The 23,847-nt window shown below is 25.1% G+C and overlaps 1 protein-coding gene across 2 annotated transcripts; it reads left to right on the plus strand.

Annotated features, from left to right (window-relative positions):
* The first annotated feature begins 1,935 nt into the window (after positions 1–1,935).
* On the plus strand, positions 1,936–23,624 carry LOC129613754 (organic cation/carnitine transporter 2-like). Of its 2 annotated transcripts, XM_055527966.1 has the most exons (7): positions 1,936–2,056; positions 2,342–2,774; positions 21,271–21,399; positions 21,745–22,172; positions 22,351–22,671; positions 22,842–23,077; positions 23,196–23,624. In XM_055527966.1, exons 2-7 carry the CDS (start codon positions 2,619–2,621, stop codon positions 23,531–23,533), a joined length of 1,608 nt encoding a protein of 535 aa, XP_055383941.1. In that variant the 5' UTR covers positions 1,936–2,056; positions 2,342–2,618; the 3' UTR covers positions 23,534–23,624. The 2 variants fall into 2 exon arrangements, with proteins under 2 accessions (XP_055383941.1, XP_055383940.1); XM_055527965.1 differs by having other exon boundaries at positions 1,957–2,774.
* Positions 23,625–23,847: the final 223 nt, after the last annotated feature.

Raw genomic sequence — 23,847 nt, forward strand, 5'->3', positions numbered from 1 at the left:
AAACCACATCAAATTTTTGTTCTGTTTGCCTTAAATCCAGCAAGAAATTCTGATTTCGAAATTTAAAGTTATAGTATTTATTATTGTGTTGACAAACACAATTCAACATTGGTATCTGATACCCAATTCAGCCAATTATAACTTATTAGCTGACTTGATAACCTGATACCGAATTAAGCAATTGTAACTTACTAAATGAATTATACGTTAATAAATTTTTTGAATTATATTTTTAACAATTCTTCTTAGTTATTATGTATTTCCATATTGCACTCATAGCATTCATATACATTAATATAAAGAAATCTTGTTATAAAGCAAATATAACAGAAAATAATGTCCTCTATTATAGCCTGTTTTAATTTGATCTTGCAAGGTACAAAGATCGAAAATACAAATGTATCATAATTTTTGGTTTAAAATTATGCTGAATCATTTTGAATATTCTATTATTTCAAATACATTTCAGATTTTCATAGTTGCCCATATATGTGTTTACATAGAAATTACCTTACTTAATTTCTATTAACTTAAAAATAGAACAAGAACAATTTTCCGCGGCAAATTCATCAAAATTCGCATATATAGAATACATATACTGCAGGGGACTGCTTCATGAAGCGAAATTACTAAATTCCTATATATGCTCTGTGAAAGAATTACTTAATTCTTCATACGCAATCATAATTTTCACCGCAATTCTTAATTATTTGTAATTTACAGTCACGATAGTGATTACTGACTGTAACGTATATATATAGTTCAGAATTGAAATGCCTCAAAATTATTGATAACACAAAAATGAACGTGTTTAAAATTAAAAACTGCTTTTTTTTCGATCTCATATTAGTGAAGATCAAACTCGTACTTAATTTAAATTATGAAGAACAAAACAGAATCGTTGTGTGTGGAATATGAAGAGTACAGCACACGGTTGATTTTTTTTTTTTTAACATTTTTCTCTTCTCTTTTTTATACCCTGCACTTCGTGAAGGGTATATTAACTTTGGTATGGAGTTTGTAACTACTTGAAGGAGTCGTCTGCGGTATGGACATATATATATATTCTTGCTCAGCGTAAAATTCTGCGTCGATTTAGACATGTCCGTCTGTCCGTCCGCCCATCCATCCGTCCGTCCGTCCGTCCATCCGTCCGTCCGTCCGTCCGTCCGATCGCACGATAACTCAAAAACGAATAATGCAATCGACACCAAACTTTCACAAGTTTTTTCTTTTTTGCCAAGGACAAATTCGGACAACGGGTTTTTTCTTTTTTGCCTATTGTTACTGGACAAATTCGGACAACGGGTTCGGGTAGCTGCCATACAACTCAAAGAGTTTATTTTAAATATTTCGAAAACTAATAAAGCTATAAATATAAAATTTTGTATACATGTGTCCAATTATATTCTACACATGCTCTAAAAATTATAAAGGGATAGCTGCACCGATTCGGGTGGCTGTTATACAACTCCAACAGTAAATTTTTTATATTCGGCAAAATAATAAAGTCAGATTCATGAAACTTGGCAGTCATGTGTCCAATTATAGGTCAAATATATTTCTGAAGTTTTAGAAGAATTGCTTGACAGGTTCGGGTACCTGCCATACAACTTCAGAAGCTAATTTTAAATATTTGGAAAAATAATAAAGTCAGATTCATGAAACTTGGCAGTCGGATGTCCAATTATAGGTCAGACATATCCGTGAAGTTTCTATAGAATGACTTCACAGGTTCGAGTAATTGCTACACAATAACGAAAGGTGCAGGGTATAATTCAATCGGTTTATACCGACTGAAACGTTTTTACTTGTTTTCAGTTATGGTGTGTCAGTGTGTGGCGTTGTGTTATCATTATTTTTTTTTATTTTGATTTCTTTGTTTTTTTTTGTTATTTTATTCTCACAAAAAAATACAAAACAGTTCTTTACAGTGCGTTGAATCGTAAGGTTCAATTTTTCAAAAATTTTTAGAGAATATTTTTAAAATTTTGTTTTTTTTTGTTGTTTTTTCTTTCGTTTGTAATTGTTTATTATTATTATTTTATTATTAAAGGTGAACATTTTAAGAAAGCCAAAAAAAATTCTTTTGGTAGTAAAAAATTAAAAATTTAAATTGCGGCGACGGTGTGCTGCTTGCTTTTTGTTTTTAGTTTTTTAAAGTTCGTTTTTTTTGTTTTTGAATTTTGTTGTTGCCGTTTTTTTTTTACATTCGTCAATCGTACTTTTTTGGTCTTTTTGTTCTCTATTTTTTTTTTGTTAATTATTGTACACCTATATAACGAATTTCTTTTTATTATTTTCATATCGTTACATGTTTTTTTTGTTTATTTTCGAAAAGGGCAACAACATACATACACATATATAAATGAAATTATATTAGGTACATATAAGAAAAATATAAAAAAAAAAAAACAAATTTAACAAAATTTTTAAAAAATATAAAAAAATTTTTGTTTAAATAAAATTGGCATTACTTTTAAATTAAAACGAAAATTAAAGGTTTAAAAATTTGTTTTAAAATTTATAAAAAAAAACACACACACACACAAATTAAAAATTCATATTTTTAATGAAAAATTAAAATCAAAAAATAAAATAAATAAAAAAAAATCAAAATGAACGATATTAAAGAATTAATACAAAATTTAATTGAAAAAAAAGGTCGATTTCAAATTATTTTGATTGTATTGCTATGTTTAAATAGCATTCAAGTTGGAATAAATCATACGATAACATCATTTCATATATATACACCATCATTTCATTGTAATGTAAGTATATATATATATATATATGCATAATATATAGATTATTTATACCCTAAGAATAATGAATGCCTGAAATAGTTTGATAATTCAAAAAATATGCAAATATATAATAATATATTAGCGTAAATCTGTATATATAAACATAAATTGTAGAACTAAATTTAATTATGACTCTAAAATATTGTAGTATGCTTATATCCGTAACACGAATATAAGCAAAACTCTTCTTTTGTGAGCAAAGCATTTTTTTTTGCTGCCCCTACATGTATGATTTTCCTATAATCAAAAATGAAAATGGATAACTGGCAGAATACGGATCGTAACTTCAGAATTTCGTTAATATTATATTGCTATACACAATTCAGCAATTACAACTGATAAGCAGCATTTTTTGTATCATGCAGTTTTAGTACAATTTTGAAGTCCTGGAGATAAATACGCACAAAGAATTCTGTCCGAAATCGTGTATAGTACGTTTGACTCTACATTTATTTTATTTACACAATTCAACAGTATAAAATTCTTTAACTTGAATTGTTATACCCATATACAGTATAATACTGAAATTTCAATAGATCAGAAAGGTAATACTATATTATACTATATAATTCAGCTTAATAATGCTCATTGTTGAATGAAATAATAGTGTATTGCATTTTAAATTATTGTTAACCTTAAATTACATAATTTAGTAAAAATATATAAGAGTTTTTAAATTCAATTTCAAATTCATAGCCGAATTTTGCATAATTTACACATGAATTTATAATTCGAATTTAAATGCGATTATAAAGGTAATATGTAATTTAGGGAAAGATAAATTAATCATATACATATAACTCTGATATATATATATATATTTACATATATATATTCACGTATTTTTATTATCAAATTAAATAATAAAAATTTTAGAGTTTTGTGTTCTAAAAAATTTCAATCACAATATTCAAAGAATATTATTATTCTATTTTTGTTTTGATAATAATAATAATAATATTAATAATCATTAAAATATTTTAAATTGACAACAAAATTTATTTTAGATTTTTTAGAACAGTTTATTTACTTTCAATGTATTTATGTACATAGATTATCGAATGTATACCAATGAATATACAAAAACAGAGACATAATAATTTTCATATAATCTATACAAGTACTTGTATATAATTAAAAATTAATTAAATATTTACCATAATAGAGTACATATGAATATTTGTATGTTATATTAATATAATCCATTTGTTTTTATTTTTTTTTGAAAATTATACAAAATTATACTGTAAATATCCTATTGAAACACAATTCAGCTTATCAGGTATACTAGTTGCTGAATCGTTTAGTAATATACTATTATTAAAATTTTGATATAAGAACTATAGAATTTTCAATACGGAATGTTGAAATTGCAATAATATTTATTTGTATTGCTGAATGATATATCATAATGATATATAAATTTTATTAATATATATAATACATATATCATACTACTTAAATAATTCAGTTAACAAAATTTTAATTTTGACGAATTATTTAGCAATAACAGTATATATAGGGCTTCCGTAATGCGTACAAAATCAGTTTATAATTTAAATAAGTGCTAAATTATCTATAAGTAATTTTTAAGTTTTCATAAGTCAAGATATATGTATATGTGTACTTTTGGAAAAATTCTCTTGTAAAATTTTATGCTATACAATTCAGCTTATTATCATTATATATTGCTGAATTATATGGAAATGAGTATAAGAGAAACAATTTTTATTTATTTTGTATATTTATATTAAGTTTTATTTTCAAATATGATTTCAACTTATAAAATTGTCATTATTTATTTGGAAACCAAATAAATTGTGAGTGAAATTCTAATCTAAAGCCAATTTTCAACTTTTTCAACCAAATAAAATTTATATTGCTTACAATATACTTATTAACTTTTTATAGTTTTTACATAACATAGAAAATTAGGCTAATAGTTAATTTTAAAAATTTTAAATATTCGTTTTTTTTTTTTCCTTTTTATAACAATTACCAAAATTAAATGTTACCTATGACTTTCAAAGGTATGTACAGTAATTATTATGAATGTAATGTTAACAATATTGCATATACGTATGTTAAAGGTATATTTTATATATATATACATGTTTGCATAGTATAAAACAAAAAAAAAAAGCTTTTCATTAACAAATAATAATAAGATATACACACAATAAGTAAAAAAAATTCGCGATTAATATTTCATAACCGCATGTGTTCGACAATATCAAGTACATATTTACATATTTATATATGTAATAATGTTGATATTCTTACATAATTAATTGGAATTTTGTAGTTTTAATTTGTAGTATTTCGAATTCTCTATTTTATTTGTGTTTTGGTAATAAAAAAAAAAGAGTGTAAGTTTTCTATTCTCTCAAAATCAACATCCATAAATATTGCTTCTACTTTTTTTTTGGCACATTTCCAAAACAACTTTATAAAACGTGGTGAATATTAATTTGACTCTGTTTGTCTGTCTGCTTATGAAGTTTTTACAACTCTAATATTACGTATAATTTTTTCGGTAATTTTTTAGAAATACGTTTTCTTTTATACACAGCAATACGAATTTATCTTAAAATTTTCATGACAATAATCTCGAAATAGTTCATAGATATTGATTATTATATTGAAAAGAAATATTTTATTTTATAAGAAAAAAAAATAGTCCTCAAAAATCGCACATGTTAAAATTATTACCCCTAAAAATATGCAAAATTTCAATTTTGGGTTCCCTATTTTCTTGTCACTATAATCGATTCTATTAAATTTCGATAAAATAAAATCCAAATTACAACAATAATTGCTCAATGTTAAACAGATTGTTTTCATTAGTTGGACCTAAAGCAACATATATATATACAAACAAACTCTATAAAGCTAAATGAAATGTTAAAATGAAATGTACTATTTTACAAACCTTCAATTTTACCTTTTTTTTATGATGCAATATATTGGACTGTGGATTTCATTATAATTCAGATATTAATGATTTTTTTAAATATATGTATGAGAATTTTAAATATTTATTTATTCCAAAATATGCCATGTGAGATTACTCTCATATTAGGTTTTGTTTTACAAAATATTTTTTTGATAAAAAGCGCAATACAAATAGTACAAGCGCTATTAAAATTAAAGCATTTTAACTTATTCGAAACCATACGAACCCATTTTCAATTAACAATTACCATAAATATTATTTGTTATATAAGACATTTAGCTGCAACACTCGAAATTATACTCGTATACACTTTCTTCTCACCACATAGGTGAGGTAAAATACACAATTACGGCCTTGAAATTAATCATATATGTATGTATAAGTATATACATAGGTATGTATTTAAAGTTTTCCAGTGCATTAATATACAATAGTATAATAAATTGTTAGTTGTATTATAGTAAATATTAGAGTTATTTACTTATTTAATTTAATATTATTAAAACATTTGAAATAATTGTGCCGTTATATTTGAAATGTGCTGTTTTAAAATTTATTTATTTGATTTTAAGTTATTTTTTTATTATCAACCACGTGGCGAGGAAGATATTAATATTATTGTCTGTTTGCATTGCAATTGCATGCATGTATTCAAACCATATGTTTTTTATTAAGTTTTTATATTTGTTTTTATTATTATCTTTTGCGTTTTGTTTTCACTTTTTTCTCCAATTTCATTTAGTACGTATATACGAGTAAAAAATGTTTGTCATATTATATAAACGTATAATTTAATATCGTAACCCTCGTTCCATGTTTTATTGTAAGTAAAAAATGAACTTTTTTAGTAAGTAGAACGATTAATTAAAATTTTATTATTTATAAATGCGCGAACTATATTGCAAATGTTTATATTTAAAAAATTAAAACAAGAAACATATTATATAGTTTCTAACAAACCAAAATCGTCACCATTGCCGAAACTCGTAAACATATAAACTAAAATATTTTTAATTGCTATACTACTTTATTCCGCATGAATAAATTTAACATCAAAGATTTGCAGTATGCTGTCTCAAGTTATTACGTATATTTTTACTTCAAATACTGAATTATTATCCTATTGAGGGTCTCTGAAGCAGAGTGGCGTAAGCCACAAATAAAATTTTTGCTGCAATCGGTTATGTACATCTGCTAAAATCAGTAATATTAGTTTCCAGTTTCGAACTAGCTTTTTTCCTATTTATTTCTTACAAAAGTACTTTTGCTTTTGCAAAAATCTGATTTTGTAAAAATTTTCTGATTTTTTAAAAGCAAAGTGGCATAACACATAATGTGGCCTACGCCACTCTGCTTCTGAGCCCCTCATATAATATCAGGGTAGCATCAGAATATGAAATCGTTTTATAGAAAGTAAAATAATATTTCGGGATTCCTTATGCTTCGTGCTTATTATAAAACTTTTTATATTTAAAGTATGAGTGTGTTAGTCCATATATTTTCGGCACTCGGAGAATATATAACGTATGTATATATAAGATGCACATTATTGGAAATATGTAATTTTAAGGTAAGAATGGTCTGCAACTTAAAAGAGACCTATTAAAACTGTGAATTTCATTCAAAAATTTTACTAGGAATTCCTAGTGGATTTCATAAAATGGCTGTGTACTAGGAAATCCAGCACCCTGATGAAAGGCCCTGGCTTAAAGAAATTTGATTTTTTAAATTTTCCGAATATGAAATTTTTTTTTTGGAAAATGTTCCTGCATGTAGTAAAGTAAAACTATTGTTGTTTTATTTTTTTTTTTAATTCCAAATTCGTTTTCTCTCTCTCTTCACATTTTTTTGATTTTTGCCTTGTCTCGACCATACATATACCGAGTATCTGTTATCTAAGTATACTGGCATAAAAAATAAAGTTGGGTCAGATCGATAGTTTGTAAAAAAGCATAGAAATTTGCAAAGGCTTGCAGAATCAAGTGTTTACAGAATTTAAAAATGTGAAGATCAATTTTAACTCTCTATCTTAAGGAGTTTAGAAGTTTTCTAAACAGAAACATGGACAGACAAACTGACGTACAGAGTGAAACTAATAAGCACTTTTTTCAAAGTTTGTAAATCGAACCCTGTTGATCTGTACCTGACCTGGACAATGGTAAATAGCAATGCACTTAGATACGAAACACCCTGTGTATGTACATATGTATTATATTATATAATAATCGGCTTTAAAAATTAATTATAATTTTCTTTTTTAAATATGAAACAAGCATGTAATTAGAATTGGAGTGTAGCAAAAAAAGCACGTTGTCATTCTATACGAAAGAGACGAAAAAAAATTCTATATATGTAGAGTCAGAAATTCAACGATTAACCTAAATTTTATATTTTTTGTAGTAATACTATAAACATATACTTAAATATATATATGTGTGAATAATATATGAATAAGTGTTTTATTTCTTTTCGCTAAAATAATTTTCATAGAACTTTTGTATATCAGTCGGTAATATGAAAGAAAGATAATAACTACATTGTTGAATCAACAGACAAAAAAATTTTAAAATTAAATTAAAAACAAAAACAAATTGAAAATATCCATAATTAACATATCCTTAAAATTTTTTCAGATCTTCTAGTATGCTATATCAAATTACATAAGCCACAATTTAATTGAAAAGAAAGATAACATTTTAATAAAAAATAACAATGTTTAGTGTATGGCAATGATAAGTATGTGCCAAAAAAAAACACAAAATAGAAAATAAAAAAATAAAATAAGAAAAGAACATACGGCGAGACATCAGATTCAGAGAGAAAGGGTAACAATATTTGCCCAACGAAAATTTTTTGAAATTTACTTTTATTTTCAAATTGTAATTTGGAAATCCAGTTGATCTCATTTCTGTCATATCTGCTGAATATGTTATATATATGCTATTTAATTATGTACATAACGTATAAAAAATTAAGAAGTTGAATTAAAACAGAAATTAGTGCTTAATATATACTCGTAAGATATTTTACTTAAAATATGTTATTAAAATTCGTTTTCCAAGTATCTATATCTACTTCTGCTAAAATTTTATTTTACATTTTGTGTAATACTGTTAACCTATTTTACAAAAAGCAACCCTCATGTTTAATACAGAGCTGTAAAAGTTCTTTATATTTAAAAATATACTGAATTTGCTCCTTTTCCGGTTTACAGTGTCCGTGACTTCAAAAATACAACAATACTGCTTTTTTACACAATTCAGCCATTTATATGTATTATCAATTCACACGTATGCAAAAATAAGTTGAATTATGTATTTATACTGTATTGCGACAATTTAAAAGTCAAGAAGTATCAAATATTAGTATCTTCTTATTCAGCCATATAAAATTTTATATATATAATTATTACATTTAAATTGTAGTATACCAATTAGAGTTTCGTTAAGCGTTCATATACACTTATTTTATTTTTATTTTTATATTTTTCGAAATGTATCTATTGTTTGACTTCAAAATTACAATAACACTTTATTATTATACAATTCAGCAATTGTAACTTATAAGCTGAATTGCATATTAAATATTATATTAAAGGAAAATTTTGAAGCTAGTGCTACTTTTACATACACAATTTTGTTTTATTATTCAAAAATTTTTACTTGTGTTTTTAACCAGTTTATAAAGCAATGAGAGTGAGAATATGGAGATCTAGCGGTATCATAACCAACCTACTTTTCTTCAGTGTTTATCCTTTAATAGTCGAGGCGTTTTTAACCTAATCAAATCTTCAAAGGTTTAGAATCTTCAAAGATAAACTCATCTTCTTATTTCTGTTGTATTTTTGTATTAGTACAGGGAGCACACACAGTGTATCATATTTAATTTTATTTTGATCTGCATTTAGCTTTTACCTTAAACAAAATACATCAGGAAAGGAAAACAAAAAGTAAAAATACTTTACTTAACATTTTGTTTTAGATAATGCGTGTAATAATTTTTTTTTTGACGTTCTTATCAATTCAAAAAAAAAAAAATTGTTATGAAAAACAAATTGTTGATAAGAGGAAAACAAATTTTTTTTTTTGTAAATTTCAAGTTCAAATTCATGTCAAAATGATTAAATATTAAGAATTTTTCAATAAATTTTTAAAAGGTTATCATTATTTTAGTATAAATGTGTATGTATACATATATTTGTGAATGTTGAGTACTCCTTATATTTTTTACATTATTGACATTTATAAATTTAAAGGTTGATGCCTGTATTTTTTTTCATATACTTTTATATATACTTATATAATTTGTTATTATAAAATATAATCAGTTTTACATAAATTGCACGTGAATTTAAAAATTTTATATGAATTTTGATTTCGAAAGAAAAACATTCAAATAATATGGGAAACCATCATATACCCTGACATCGGAATTTTAATAATATCGCATAATTTAGCAATTAGCATTTATGAGCTGAAATCTGTAATAATATAGTATTATTACAACTTCGATATCAGGGAAACCTAAAGAACATATATACATTCATAAATAATATAAAATTTTAGAGAGCATAAAATTCAAATTTCTGATATTGTATATAATTATGTTTATAATATAAATATATTTGGAAATTCATCTAGATTTAAATTCAACAATTAGAAATGACGTGAGCTGAATTATCTAATGAGTAATGATATTAATGATAATAATTATTCTGCATAATTCACGTTAATAATATTCTTTAACCTTAAACTTTTACGACTCTCTCCCAAATTCTGCGTAAGGTTTTACATACACGATATCAAAATTAACTCTGAGTAAAATAGTATGAAGGTACAGAGAGTATGAAAATATGAGGGGGAATAATTACAAAAGAATAAAGTTGGTCTCAAATTAATGACTTGTAGTGTATAGTACCTTTCCCTTCAAGAAATGAAAATACTGTTTTGAAAAATGATCTATTAAACTAAAAATACATTATTAAAATTATCTTCATATACGAACATATTTCAAAGATCACATACATTTAGGATGAGCAATCTATGCAATCCTTGAAATAAAACAACAAAAAATTTAAAGAGGCGTTAAAATAATGGTCAAGTTGAAAGGCTAATTGCCTGAGTTAAGAAAAATAATTATATTTCTTATTGGCATGGTATTTACTGTTAGCTTTCTGCATTTATAGAAATTGAAAAAACCTTTCAATTTCAGAAATATAAGTACCAAAAAACAAATTTTGCAAATTTCGAGAGGCGATAACTTGAGAGGGGACGGAGGTGGAGAAATTTGAACGGCCATTTCCCTTTTTTAATGTTCAAATATGATATGCAGTAGAAGAAACCAGTCACTACTGTTCTTCGCTGCAATAAATAGTTAAAAAATGGGTTTTTTTCAGGTTTTGAGAAGCTATAACTTTTAGAAGGTGGAGATAGGTTAAAATTTTTTTATTTTTATTCTTTTTGTTAATTCTTATTGTAGATTCCTTCTCTAGCTTCTCAATATATATATTCACCCTGTAAAAATCACATTTTCACGGTAATAATCTCGAAATAATTCATAGATATTATGATGAAAATGTGAATAGAAATTAAGAAATATTTTATTATAAAACAAAATTCATCATAAGTTCTCCCATATATAAGTTTTTACCCCAAAGGTATGCAAAATTTCAATTTTAGGTTCCCTATATTTCTTCGGCACTATAATCGATTATATACTAAAAATTCTTCTATAAAATCAAAAATTCAACAATTATGGTCCTCTTACCCAAAAGTTACACTATTGTACCTTAATTACAGCGAATCGGTTCTGCGGGTATGCTTGTTTAACTAAAAAAATTATAATAAATAAATATTTAACTGTTATATTTAACCGTTATTTAGCTTAGAAACAATTATATTTACTTTGTACATACATACACATGTTATATGCACACATTTTTAATATATATAGTCCAAATATTTGTTATATACATTTTACTTTTTTTTTGAAAAAAAAATAAAAAACGTAAAAATTAAATTTCATTATTAACAAGGTCAAAAAAAATTAAATTTTTTTTATTGTCATTTCAAGAACGTTCAATACAATCACCCCTTAAAAAAATTATCATCTAAATGGTTTTTTCTTTTAATTATCATGTTAATGCGTCAACATATTGTTAAATTTAGGAAGTGCACAACACAGAAAAGTGAAAAGTGAAAAAAAAATGTCAACTTATTTTTGTCAGCCGGTTTTTTTTTTTATTTTATTATTTCTATTTTTTAACACCATTTTGTGATATTTTTTGATCACTTAATTGTATTAAAAAAAACCAAGAATATTTCAATTTCATAAATTAGATCCGTTGGTTAATATGCGCGAAAAATGAACCCTAGCTGGTTGTAATAACCATAGCTAACAAAAATTAAGAAAATGTAATGCTTTACTTAATTAAAATTAAACTTAGAGTTCAAATTTACAATAATACTATATTGCCACACAATTCAGCACTAATAATTCATAAGCTGAATTGTATATTAATATGAGTATAATTGCAATTTTCAAGTCAGAGATCTTTATTAATACTATTGCACTTATTGTATTAAAAATTCAACATTAAACGTATATAGTTACAATAAATACACGTTCATGGCTGTATATCGAAGGTGAAGCGTTAAGATATACCAGTACCAAATTTAAACTTTCATAGAGGAGCGTTTTGAAATTAATAATTCAGCTAATTCAGTGATTCAGAGCAACGCTATATAATTTGAGTTTTATTCTTTGTGTTTTATTCATCTAGTTTTTGGTTTCAAATAAGTTTTTTTTTTTTCAATAAAATGTGAACCTTCGCACAAAAGGTCATGTATTAAGCATAAAATGGCTAATAATGCTCTTATTATTTGCTAATTTCAACTGTTATAATATATAATTTTAATATATATGCTTCATCAATATATTAGTTTTTGCAATAGAAAGTTAGACTTTATTTGCCACTTCAACTTTCGCTAATTTCAATTACACCGATTTCGCTCTAAATTCAACCATACGTATGGCACTGTAATCTATATATCAAACGAAAAAAATGTTTTGAAATTAGTATTGGTGTTACAAAAACCGCATTTTGAAAAATTTGTTATATAGCATGTTTTTGCACTTTACAATCGATATATTATATTTTTATTAATAATGTCATCAAGTAAAAATATTGAAAAAAAAAATCACTAGTCTTATCTCTGAAATTAAATTTATTTTTCAATTTTCAATTAATTTAAGGCAAGTTAATCTGAACTAGTACCCTAGATTTTCGTGATATTTATTTAACTTGATTAGTCGCTATATTTTTTTTTTTCAATAATCATTAAAAAAATCATTGACAACTTTTTTTTATTTATTATTCTTATCAGCAAAAAATAAATTGTAAATAGTATATGTATCTATATATGTGATATTTTATTAAGTAAATTTTTTAAAATTTTCAGAACATTTTAGGTACGGAGAATTTTTATATAGATTATACATGCATATCTTGACTTTCAAAATGCAGTAATACTGTATTATTATACAATTCACTTTATAAGTATTAATTGCTGAATTACGTACTGCTGCATTTTGGATTTCAAGATTAATTAAGTATTCCTATTTTATTTAAAAAATATATATATATGTATACAACAATTATGTTTAGGTATAATCATAACAGTTCCTCGATTAAAGGGTATAACCAATCCAGAACCGGATATAGACATTCCGACTATAAAACTCGTATTTTGTTGTGTACGATAATTTCGACAATGATCGGAAAAGGTTCGGTATTATTATTGTGTACACATACCAATTCATACAAATGGTTCGTGTGTTTAAAATATGTTTTTTGAATTTTTACGATAAACACCACTATCATTTATGGAGCTATTATGGTTCGCGAAACGAATGACTTTGTTCTCGGATCCGCCCAAATGGTATTATGGTTTGTAGCGAATAAAATTACTTCGAGAAAAATTTCAAAACTGGGCGAATAAAAATTGTATGTTATTTTTAGGCATAATGATTCAAGTAATTATGAAAAGAAAACATTAGTAGAAAAATAAATTTTATTTTTAAATATCTATAATGAGGTAAATGTAATTAAAAAAGAACATTTTTTAATAAATAATATTCATGTAGCATTTATTGCATGACATAAAAATTCTTGTTTTTATGGCAAAACAAAAGTACCGTTTATATATGCATAATACACTAATTCTTAAATTATTAGTTTAAAGAAAACAAATCGGGTGTCAAAAGAAAACAAATCACTCCGATGGTAGCTCGTCGTGGAGTTAAATTCGGACTGAACAAAATTATTCGTATATTAAAGAAATTGTGGAAGAACTCAACTGTAAAGTTAAAAACTCTGGGAACTCCAAAAAAACAAAATCTGATGTGATTAGCACAAACTGACCCCAATGTATATTGTCTAGTTTAGTGAAAATATTACAAAAGATTTTAAAAGCGCATTTTCAACACTTCATTTTAATTTTAAAGAAGTTAGCAAGCTTTTAGCTAGAATACCTAGAAAATTGTAAATTTGGCTCATAGTAGTAGAATTTCGCTTTGTGCCACCCGAATGGGTCCTTGAAAAGGCCACCCGTTGGTTTTGATAATAACCGAAACTCAAATATGTTAAAATTCAAGACGTATTTATTCAAATATGCTAAAATTGAAGACGAATGATAATTGACGAAAATCTGACAGGGGACTACCACAAAAAAAAATTGAAGCAAACGATCATCCCTATAAGCATGGGTATAAAAAAATTTAGGGGCGTGCCAACACATACAACTAAACTTGTTAACAATAGCTATATTCTATCAAAAATTAGGTATAGCATATATAGCTGGAGTCACTGCTCTGCATTTCATGTAATAATGAATAAAGCACTAAAAAAATTTTTAAAATTAGTCTTTCCTTAGTACTACGAATTATATATCGGAACCGATACTTTTGACATAAATCAACTACTATATTTTGAAACATGTAAATATATATATAATATTTTAAATAATAGTTTTAAGTCAAAATTAATTCTGACAAATAGGGAAAATATTAATAATTATTGTACTAGAAATAGGGGAAACTTATATAGATATACCTAGAGCTAGGACAACGAAAAAACAAAATAGTTTAAAATGTAGTGCAATACAACTACTTAACAGTGCTTCTACAAATATTAAAAATAGTGAAAAATTGGATATTTTTAGAAGTAAACTTAAACAACATGTAAAAAATTTTAGAAATTAGAATTGGTATTTAAATATTATTTAGAAAATTAAAAAAAAATTATACCAACATCTCTCTAAAGGTAGTTTATTTACGCTTTCCTACTATGAAGAAGTGTTTTCTCCCCAAAAACAACAACATCCAAAATTTGGTGCCATCATATAACCTACCTTGTATACAATGCGTTCGGTATTTAATTTAACTGGCCCAGTTTCTGGTAAGTCATTTGATTGATCCCTTATACATCTTCGTATTCCTCCAATATTTGCATTTTTTTCGCCTTCACTGCTATAAGTGGCATACTCATCACAATAGAATATATCGGCACTAAAAAATGTTAAGATATCAATTAAACATAAAATTTTTTGAAAAATATTTTTACTTTTATATCCTACTCCCTTTACTTTTTTAATAAATTCAAAGTAATTTCTTTCAAATTTAGGTAGCAACAATTTTTTCACAATATCATTTCGGCTCAGATACTCAGAACTAGTCGATACTAAAAATCATCTCCAATATCCATTTAATATCCATGTTTATGTAAAATTCAGCTTATGGATTATAATTGCTGAATAACTATATTATTATAGAAATATTAAAATACTTTTTTAAAATTTTTGAATTTATATTTTATTTTAAGAATTTTTTCTTGGAAAACGAAATTTCTTCTATTTGGTTTTTTCCAATTAATTTTGTTAAACAAATTATGTACATATATATATATATATATATATATACATGTGATTAGCTGATGATAATTTGAAAATACATTTATATTTATGCATATAATGTACATTTACCTTTTGAACATAATTATTTATAAAAAAAATTAAAATTTTGAACACATAGTTGATAAGAAGACATTTCAAGGATATTTAAAAGAAAAATGAAAAGGAAAAGAACAAAAAGACATCGAAAAAAAAGTATTTTTTTTTTTCATATTTATTTTTCAATATTATTTATAAAAATTTTTGTTAAATTAGAATTCTTTAAAATTACATAAGTAGCTATAGATAAATAAATGTTAATGTCACATATGTCAAAATGATTAAAAAATTAATTATAGAAATTGAGGAAAACAGAAATACCTGCTTCTTTTTTTAATTTCTACACCTCGCAAAATATCATCAATCATTTTATGGTTAATTTTTTCGACATTTAAAAAAATCAAAAGACATCAAAAAAACCATTCTTATTTTAATAATCCAATATAATAGTATAGTTGACCTCAAAGATCAAATAATAGCTTTAATTCGCACAATTCAGCAATAATAAATTATAAGGCTGAATCAAAAGCATATTATGCCTCAGTTAAGATCCCAGATAATTCAATCATTTAAAATCCATTCAGATAAAATACATTTAACTTTATAATATTTTTTTATACATATAATTCAGTGTATACTCATATAATGTATGCCGGATAACTATCAAACTATTATACACTCATTGCCTTATTTTGAATAACATTCTGTTACTAATATAGAATACAGGTATATGTATACTTTGAGTATAAAATTAAATTAATATATAATAGAATTATTGGATTATGTATGCACTATTACTGCAATTTTGAACTTAGGGATACTTTATGTTTAAGCATGATGTTTTATGAATATTATTTGCTAAATTATATTATATACTATAGGTTTTATGCTAAGTAGTTTTAGTTTTGTAATTGAATTACTATATACATAAAACGAACGTATGCTAGCTTGATAACAGTTGTATACATATAGATAGATTTCACATACATGTATGATATGATTTTATTTAGAACATTAGATTATATATAGGAATTATAATATGCGAAATGTGTGAAGTGCTTTCGAAATTCAACTTGAAGGGATTAATATGGGTACTTATAATATATCCTTGAACTATTGAATTAAAATTTTTTGATAACATCAAATATAAATATATATTGATAAAATATAATATTGGAACTTTGAAAAATCTACTTTAACTTAATATTTTTTTGAATATTTTAATAATGAACTTTAAAATATTTTTGAACCATTATACTCGTATAATTGTAAATTATATTAAGTCTAACACTTATTATTTCTCTACCATTTTCTGTTCCTTTTCCATCAAATGATGATGATTTTACTGAACAATTTGATAACCGCAATTTGTACGACTAAATGATGATTGTTTAGGCTCTTTCGTGCAATATTACTCTGTATCATAATATTGATACTTGGAATAAGCAATTCGTTTGATAATAAGTGAATATTCAATTTTGCTCAGGGAAAGTTTACTCGAATTATTTTTATAATTATATACGAATAGATTTATTTTGTTTTATTAGTTCATATTAATACTCTATTGGAATACAATTCAGAAATTACAACTTATAAGCTGAATTTTGTGTCAGTAACTTAGCATAACTTAAATTTTTCGATGTCAGATGTAGTACACCCTATATATAGATGAAATAAATATCCGCCAAAATGAATAGATATTTGAATTTTAATATTTTTGCATGGGAAACAAAAACTATGTTATAATTTTTTTTTATCTATAATGAAATACGTAGATATAGTTTATGTAAAATTCTTATCTAAAAAATATTTACGTTAAAATTTAGTTCATTAATTAAAAAAAAAAAAAACAAGAAAAAACGTAGGTACTTCACGTTTATTATGAGATAAGTTACAATGTGTATGTTTATGTTGACTAATTTATAGAAAAAAAACAACACCGAAAAGAAAAAAACAACCGATCGTGTATTTTGTTTACAGTATTAAAACAAGGTCATTAAATTCACATACATATTTCATATATGTATCTATATACATACTTGTAATGTGATTTTGTTTTCTATTATAATTAATTATATCATTTGTAGTATATGTGTTATACGCAAAAACTGTTATACACATAAAGTGTTATATTGTTCCTGAATTTTCTGCGACCTTACATAAAATCCTATCTAATGCCTTTTGTTGCAAGTCTTTAGCCCTTCTAAAAGCCCCCGTACTTTTTCATGGCTCAGAAGTAGTAGCTGTTATAATGTAATATTAGTATTTGTTATATTATAATATTATTGGGAATTCAACGTTTATTTTTCATAAACTGGTCTTATGGAAATCTAAACGAATTAGATATGGGAAGTTTAAACTCCCCTTTATATGAAGTTGATGTAATTGGAGGTTTCATACAAATTCATGCATGTTCTGAGACCCTATACGCAAAACCTGCAAGTATCGGTACTTTTTCACAACTCAGAAGTAACAACTGTTATATTGTAATATTAATATTTGTTATATTATAATATTAATGCTATAATATAATGTTATTATATAATGCTATGAGGAACTCAGTGTTTATTTTTTTCATTATACAAGTTTATTTAAACAGATTTGGTACGGAAAATTTTAACTACCTTTATGTATTTGTACTGATATAGTTAAAAGTGTAATGCACATTACTTTTATTTACAACAAAATTTTTAAGCTGTTACACTGAAAGAATAACTAATGAAAATTTCTTTATACAACTGCAGAACAGATGGATGACATAATCAAAAGTGGGGGTCGGGTAAGAAAAATTATTAAAAAATTTATTAAAAAATTTTTCTGCTCGAATTGGACTCGGATTAGTGATCTATTGCTTTCTTAGTAGACGCTCTGCCAACTGAGCTAAAGAGATATGAAGAAATTATGGGCAAATTGTTATGCGTTACACCGTAATCTTATGATTATTAAATATTGTTTAGTTAAGATGTTTGATTACGTCATCCATCTGTTCTGCAGTTGTTTAAAGAAATTTTCATTTCTTCCATACAAGAATCAATAATAAAAAATTATAAACAACTAGCCGTTGTATTCGTAATTACTAATATTGTTACACTGTTTTGTTCTATTATCATTTATAATTTTCATTTAGCGGTATATAGTGAATAATTTCTTTCAGAACTATAATTCCCTTCATATACATAATATTATGTCTCTCTGCCTTCGGACATTTTGTTTCAATTTCAATTGAATACGCAATATTTACATAATTCAGCTTATTAGTTGTAATTGCTGAATTGAGTGACAATATACAGTAGCACCGTAATTTTAAATTTACAGTTAATTCATGGTGACATTTTTAACTCATTCTAGTGCAAAATATTATGTCAATATACAAATATACTCTGACTTCAAAATTTCAGTAATAAAATATTTATACAAAATTCAACTTATGAGTTCTAATTGTTGAATTATGTATTTATACCGTATTATACAATTGTGAAATCAAGCATAATAACATATTACTGAATATACATAGGTACAGTGTCGCAGTTATTTATAGCCATATGAATATTAAACTTTACATTTGTATTCCGGTAGATGCCTTCAATTTTAGTTAGAAATGAAACTCTGATTTTATTTTATTTTTATATAGTTTACAATTGCTTACGAGCGAATTTAAGACGTCATAAGGGAAAACTATTACCAAGAAATTCCTTGTTTCGTCCTTTTTGTATGTATAAAAAATTTAAAAGAATATTGTATAAATATTTTAATTTTACAACGTCGTAAGCTGAATTATAGAATATAGTGGAGCTTATTTAGAGTATCGACTCATTAAATTTACGTTAGTGATATTTATCGTAAGTTCAAAAACTTTCGATGTACAGTAATATCGAACTTTTTACGATATTAATTATCACTATCACTTAGTGATTCGATACTCAGAATAAGCCCTAGTGTTTTTCATAAAGATATCTTACCTCGAATCATTATGTGAATTGTTTTGTATTTATAATATTTGAAATAACTGCTGGCAAATGTTACTCTATATCACTCTTACATAAAGTGATCTCCGTCTCGAAATAAGTACCCCAAAATATTCCGGCAATTAGTTTCACAATAATTCCGGCATCACGTTATGTGTATATTTTTAATATATATGTATATACAACAAGAAAAACAGCCATTTTTTTATGTAGAATATCAATAAATTTTTTTTCTTTTTAGCACTTTTCCAAAAAATTAAAAAAAAAAGTGCTTATTAGTTTCAATGTCTCCGTCCGTCCATTCGTAAAAATGTTAACAAAAACATACCATTAAAATGTTATTTTTTTTCTTAACTGACGCAATTAGGTTTTGAATTCGTGCATTATGTTTACACTTTTTCTCATCTTTTCTTTTGTATCATCCAAAATATATGCAATCTATGAAATATTTTTAAAAGTAGTACATATTATTTTAATTTGCTGAAGGGAAAAGTGCTACTTTACAAACCATTATTTTTATTTTATTTTTTTAATTTTTATATATTTTGAATTTTCAAATTACAAACGCATTAAATAAAGTTATTTTTATACAAAGCATGTGTTTTTTATACTCATATGTGTGTGAGCGAGTTTGTATATATGTATATATTATGCACACATACAAAAATATTTAAATATATTATACACAATATGTGTATTTATATGTCAAGGAAAGAGAAAGTGAAATTTTTCATGTGTTTTTTTAATGTTTATACTTAACAAAAGACAACAATGATATGCTTGCAAAGTGCTGGATACGACGTTGGCTGGAGTTTTTCAAAAATTTATTTTTACTTTGTAATCTTATGATGTAGCGTTAAGAATTTTTTATTTTTTGAATGGAGAATTTATTTTTAGAATTTTGAAAGAAATAAATAAATTTTTTTCTTAAATGTGTCTTTGTATTTTGTTTGAATTTGAATCTTTTTAATTTTTTTTTATTCTGTATATTTTTGGAATAAAACTAAATAAGTATAACAGTAATATATGGAATTTGAAATATTATCGTTGACTGATATTGTTACTGCTATTTAGCAATGAAGAGCATTTTTTTAATATTTTGACCTAAAAGTTGAGAATTTTAAAATTATGTAATTGAATTTAAATGTAATTACGGGTTTTTATCCGCTATATCATCCCCCTTGAATTCAAAGATATTGACCAAGAAAAAACAGCGGATTATATACATATATATGAAAATCTACAATATGTTGGTTCATTTTTCGCATCATATAACTTATGGATCATTTAACAAGTTGTAGACAGTTTGTATATGGTATACGTTATAGAGAGAAAATTGCCAACACTGTAACTTGGACTTTTGTGTGCGTGCAAACTAATATTACACTTTTTGTTAATATAGTGTAATATTTAGTTTTATAAGCAGAATTGTATTAAGTTTCATATTTTTTAATACCGTATTTTTTTTTATTTTTTTTTATATTTTTTTTTCTAAAAAAATTTAAATTTCATAATATTTTTATATTTTACAGGATAATGCATTACCTAAATGCACACCCACTAAAAATAATTTAACTTGCTGTGATGTTATAGTAAATGGTACAAATTGCCCAGGTGGTTTTACTTTCGATGAAGATGATGATAGAACAATTACAGTTGAGGTAAATTTCAAAATTATTTTGATATAGTTATATTGAAACAATTTCAACTCCTGATTTCAAAACTGTATTTGAGGTATTCATAGCTTATAAACTATAATATTGTTGAATTTTCTGTGTAATATTACACAATTATTAAAAAGTCAGGATTGTTACAAGCCTTGGCTTTCAAAATGCAGTAATGCCATTTCAATACATAATTCAGCAATTCACTCTTAAAAGCTTAGTTGTGTATTAATACCGTGTTACTGTATTTTGGAAAAGTTAAGGAATATAATATACTTACAATAATATGTGTGAAAAAATTATAATTCAATTGTACTATGTTTTTTTCTTATATATATATAGTGGTCTTTAGTATGTAATAATGAATTTCTTGCTCCATTAATAAATACTCTATATTTTGTTGGTGTTACAATTGGTTCGCTAGTATGCAGTACGCTTTGTGATTTATGGGGACGTAAAAAATTGGTATTAGCTTGTATGTATTTACAAGCTATTATGTCACTTGGTTTATATTTCTCAAGTAGTTTAATTGTTTTTGCAATATTTCGTGTTGCACAAGGATTTTTTATACAAGGATTACAAACATGCTCATATACATTAATGTTAGAATATTGTCCATCAAGAAAACGTACAGCTGCTGCTGTATTATGGGAATGTAATTGGGCAATAGGTTTAGGACTATTAGGTGGCATAGCATATTTTATACGTGATTGGAGAATTTTAACATTAGTTTTATTAACACCAACAGCATTAAGCTTATTATATTTTTGGTAAGTGTATAATTTTAAATGTGATTTCAAAAATTGTAGTAATATACGACAGTATTAAATACACAATTCAGTTAATGAATTAACATTTACTGAATTGTGTATACCAATTATCAGTATTATTGCAAATTTTAAAAATTGCGAAAAATTTTATTAATAATTATACATACATCTAATATAGGATTATACCAGAATCAGTATCATGGTTATATGCTAATGGAAGGCAACAAGAAGCCCTTGAAATAATTAAAGATATTGCAAAAAAAAATAAAAACTCACAATTATTAGAGAATTGTAATCGATTTAGTCCAAATGAAAAACCACTATTAGAAAAGAATGGTAGTAATATAGCCGGTGGTGGTGGATTAAATAATGATAATGAAGCCCATAATATGCTCAATTCACATGATAATGAAAGTATACATGAGCAAAAATTTAAAGTTAAAGATTTATTAAATAATCTTATAATTAGAAAACATTTATTAATTGTAATATGTATATGGTAAGTATCTACGACTCTAAAATTGCATTAAAATTGTATTAACACATAATCCAGCCATTTACAGTTAAAACGGTGAATTGTGTATTAATACCAATTATACTGCAATTAATCCGGTACCAGAGCTATATCATTTGTTTTCCTTTTTCTGCTTTTGTTTATATAAAATATAGGTTTTCTGTTACACTCTCATATTATGGTATCTTATATTTTCTACCAAATTTACCTGGATCACGTCATGTTAATTTCTTAATTGGTGCAGCCATTGAAGGTGCCGCTTATATATTAGCATATTTTGTATTATCTAAATTTGGTAGACGTCTACCAATGGCATTTTATCAGTATGCAAATGGTACATTAATTGTATTAATGGGTTTATTGGCATTAGCAGAACCAACTCCTGCATTAAGTAAGTTTATTCTTTTTTTTTTCATTATTCTTTTTCTATATAGCTCAGTCATCTCTTCTAACATTTTCCATACAATTGATTTTTTTCAATAATTTTTTTAATTATTTATTTTTTATAGAAACATTTTTAACTGTAATTGCATTAATTGGCAAAGGTTTAGCTGTATCGAGCTTTTGCAGTATGTTCATATATGGTAGTGAATTGTTTCCAACTGTTTGTCGTGGCATTAGTTTAGGTTTATGTGGTTTTGCAGCTAGATGTGGAAGTTTATTAGCCCCACAATTAATGTTTATGGTTACATTCGCCCCTGTTTATGTTCCAATGGTTATAATGGCAATTTTATTAACAATTAGTGGTACAGCAACATTATGGTTGCCAGAAACATTATCAACACAATTACCAAATACACTAGACGAAACAAACGAAGTATGGGGTAAAAAAAATAGAGGAAAATAAAACAAAAAAAAATTTTTATCCATTTAGTTTTAGAAAACAAAAAGAAAAAAAAAAACACCAAAAGAATAATAAAATAATATTTTTATTTTTAGTTTTCTTTTTTTTCTCTTTTTTTGTTTTATTTTTTATTATGTGATCACAACAAAACTTTTTAGTTCTATTTCTACTATTTCAAAATTATTAATTTAACACTCAAGAAAACGTGAGTACTAAGAGAAGAACGAAAAAAAAACTGATATGATCACCATCTGACCGACAGCTACGTGTAATATCTAGTTTAACGAAACTGTTACAGAAAATTATAAAAAGGCCTT

This window comes from Condylostylus longicornis, unplaced genomic scaffold, assembly GCF_029603195.1.
Source record: "Condylostylus longicornis isolate FDR11 unplaced genomic scaffold, ASM2960319v2 ptg000091l, whole genome shotgun sequence".
Taxonomy (NCBI): Eukaryota; Metazoa; Arthropoda; class Insecta; order Diptera; family Dolichopodidae; genus Condylostylus; species Condylostylus longicornis.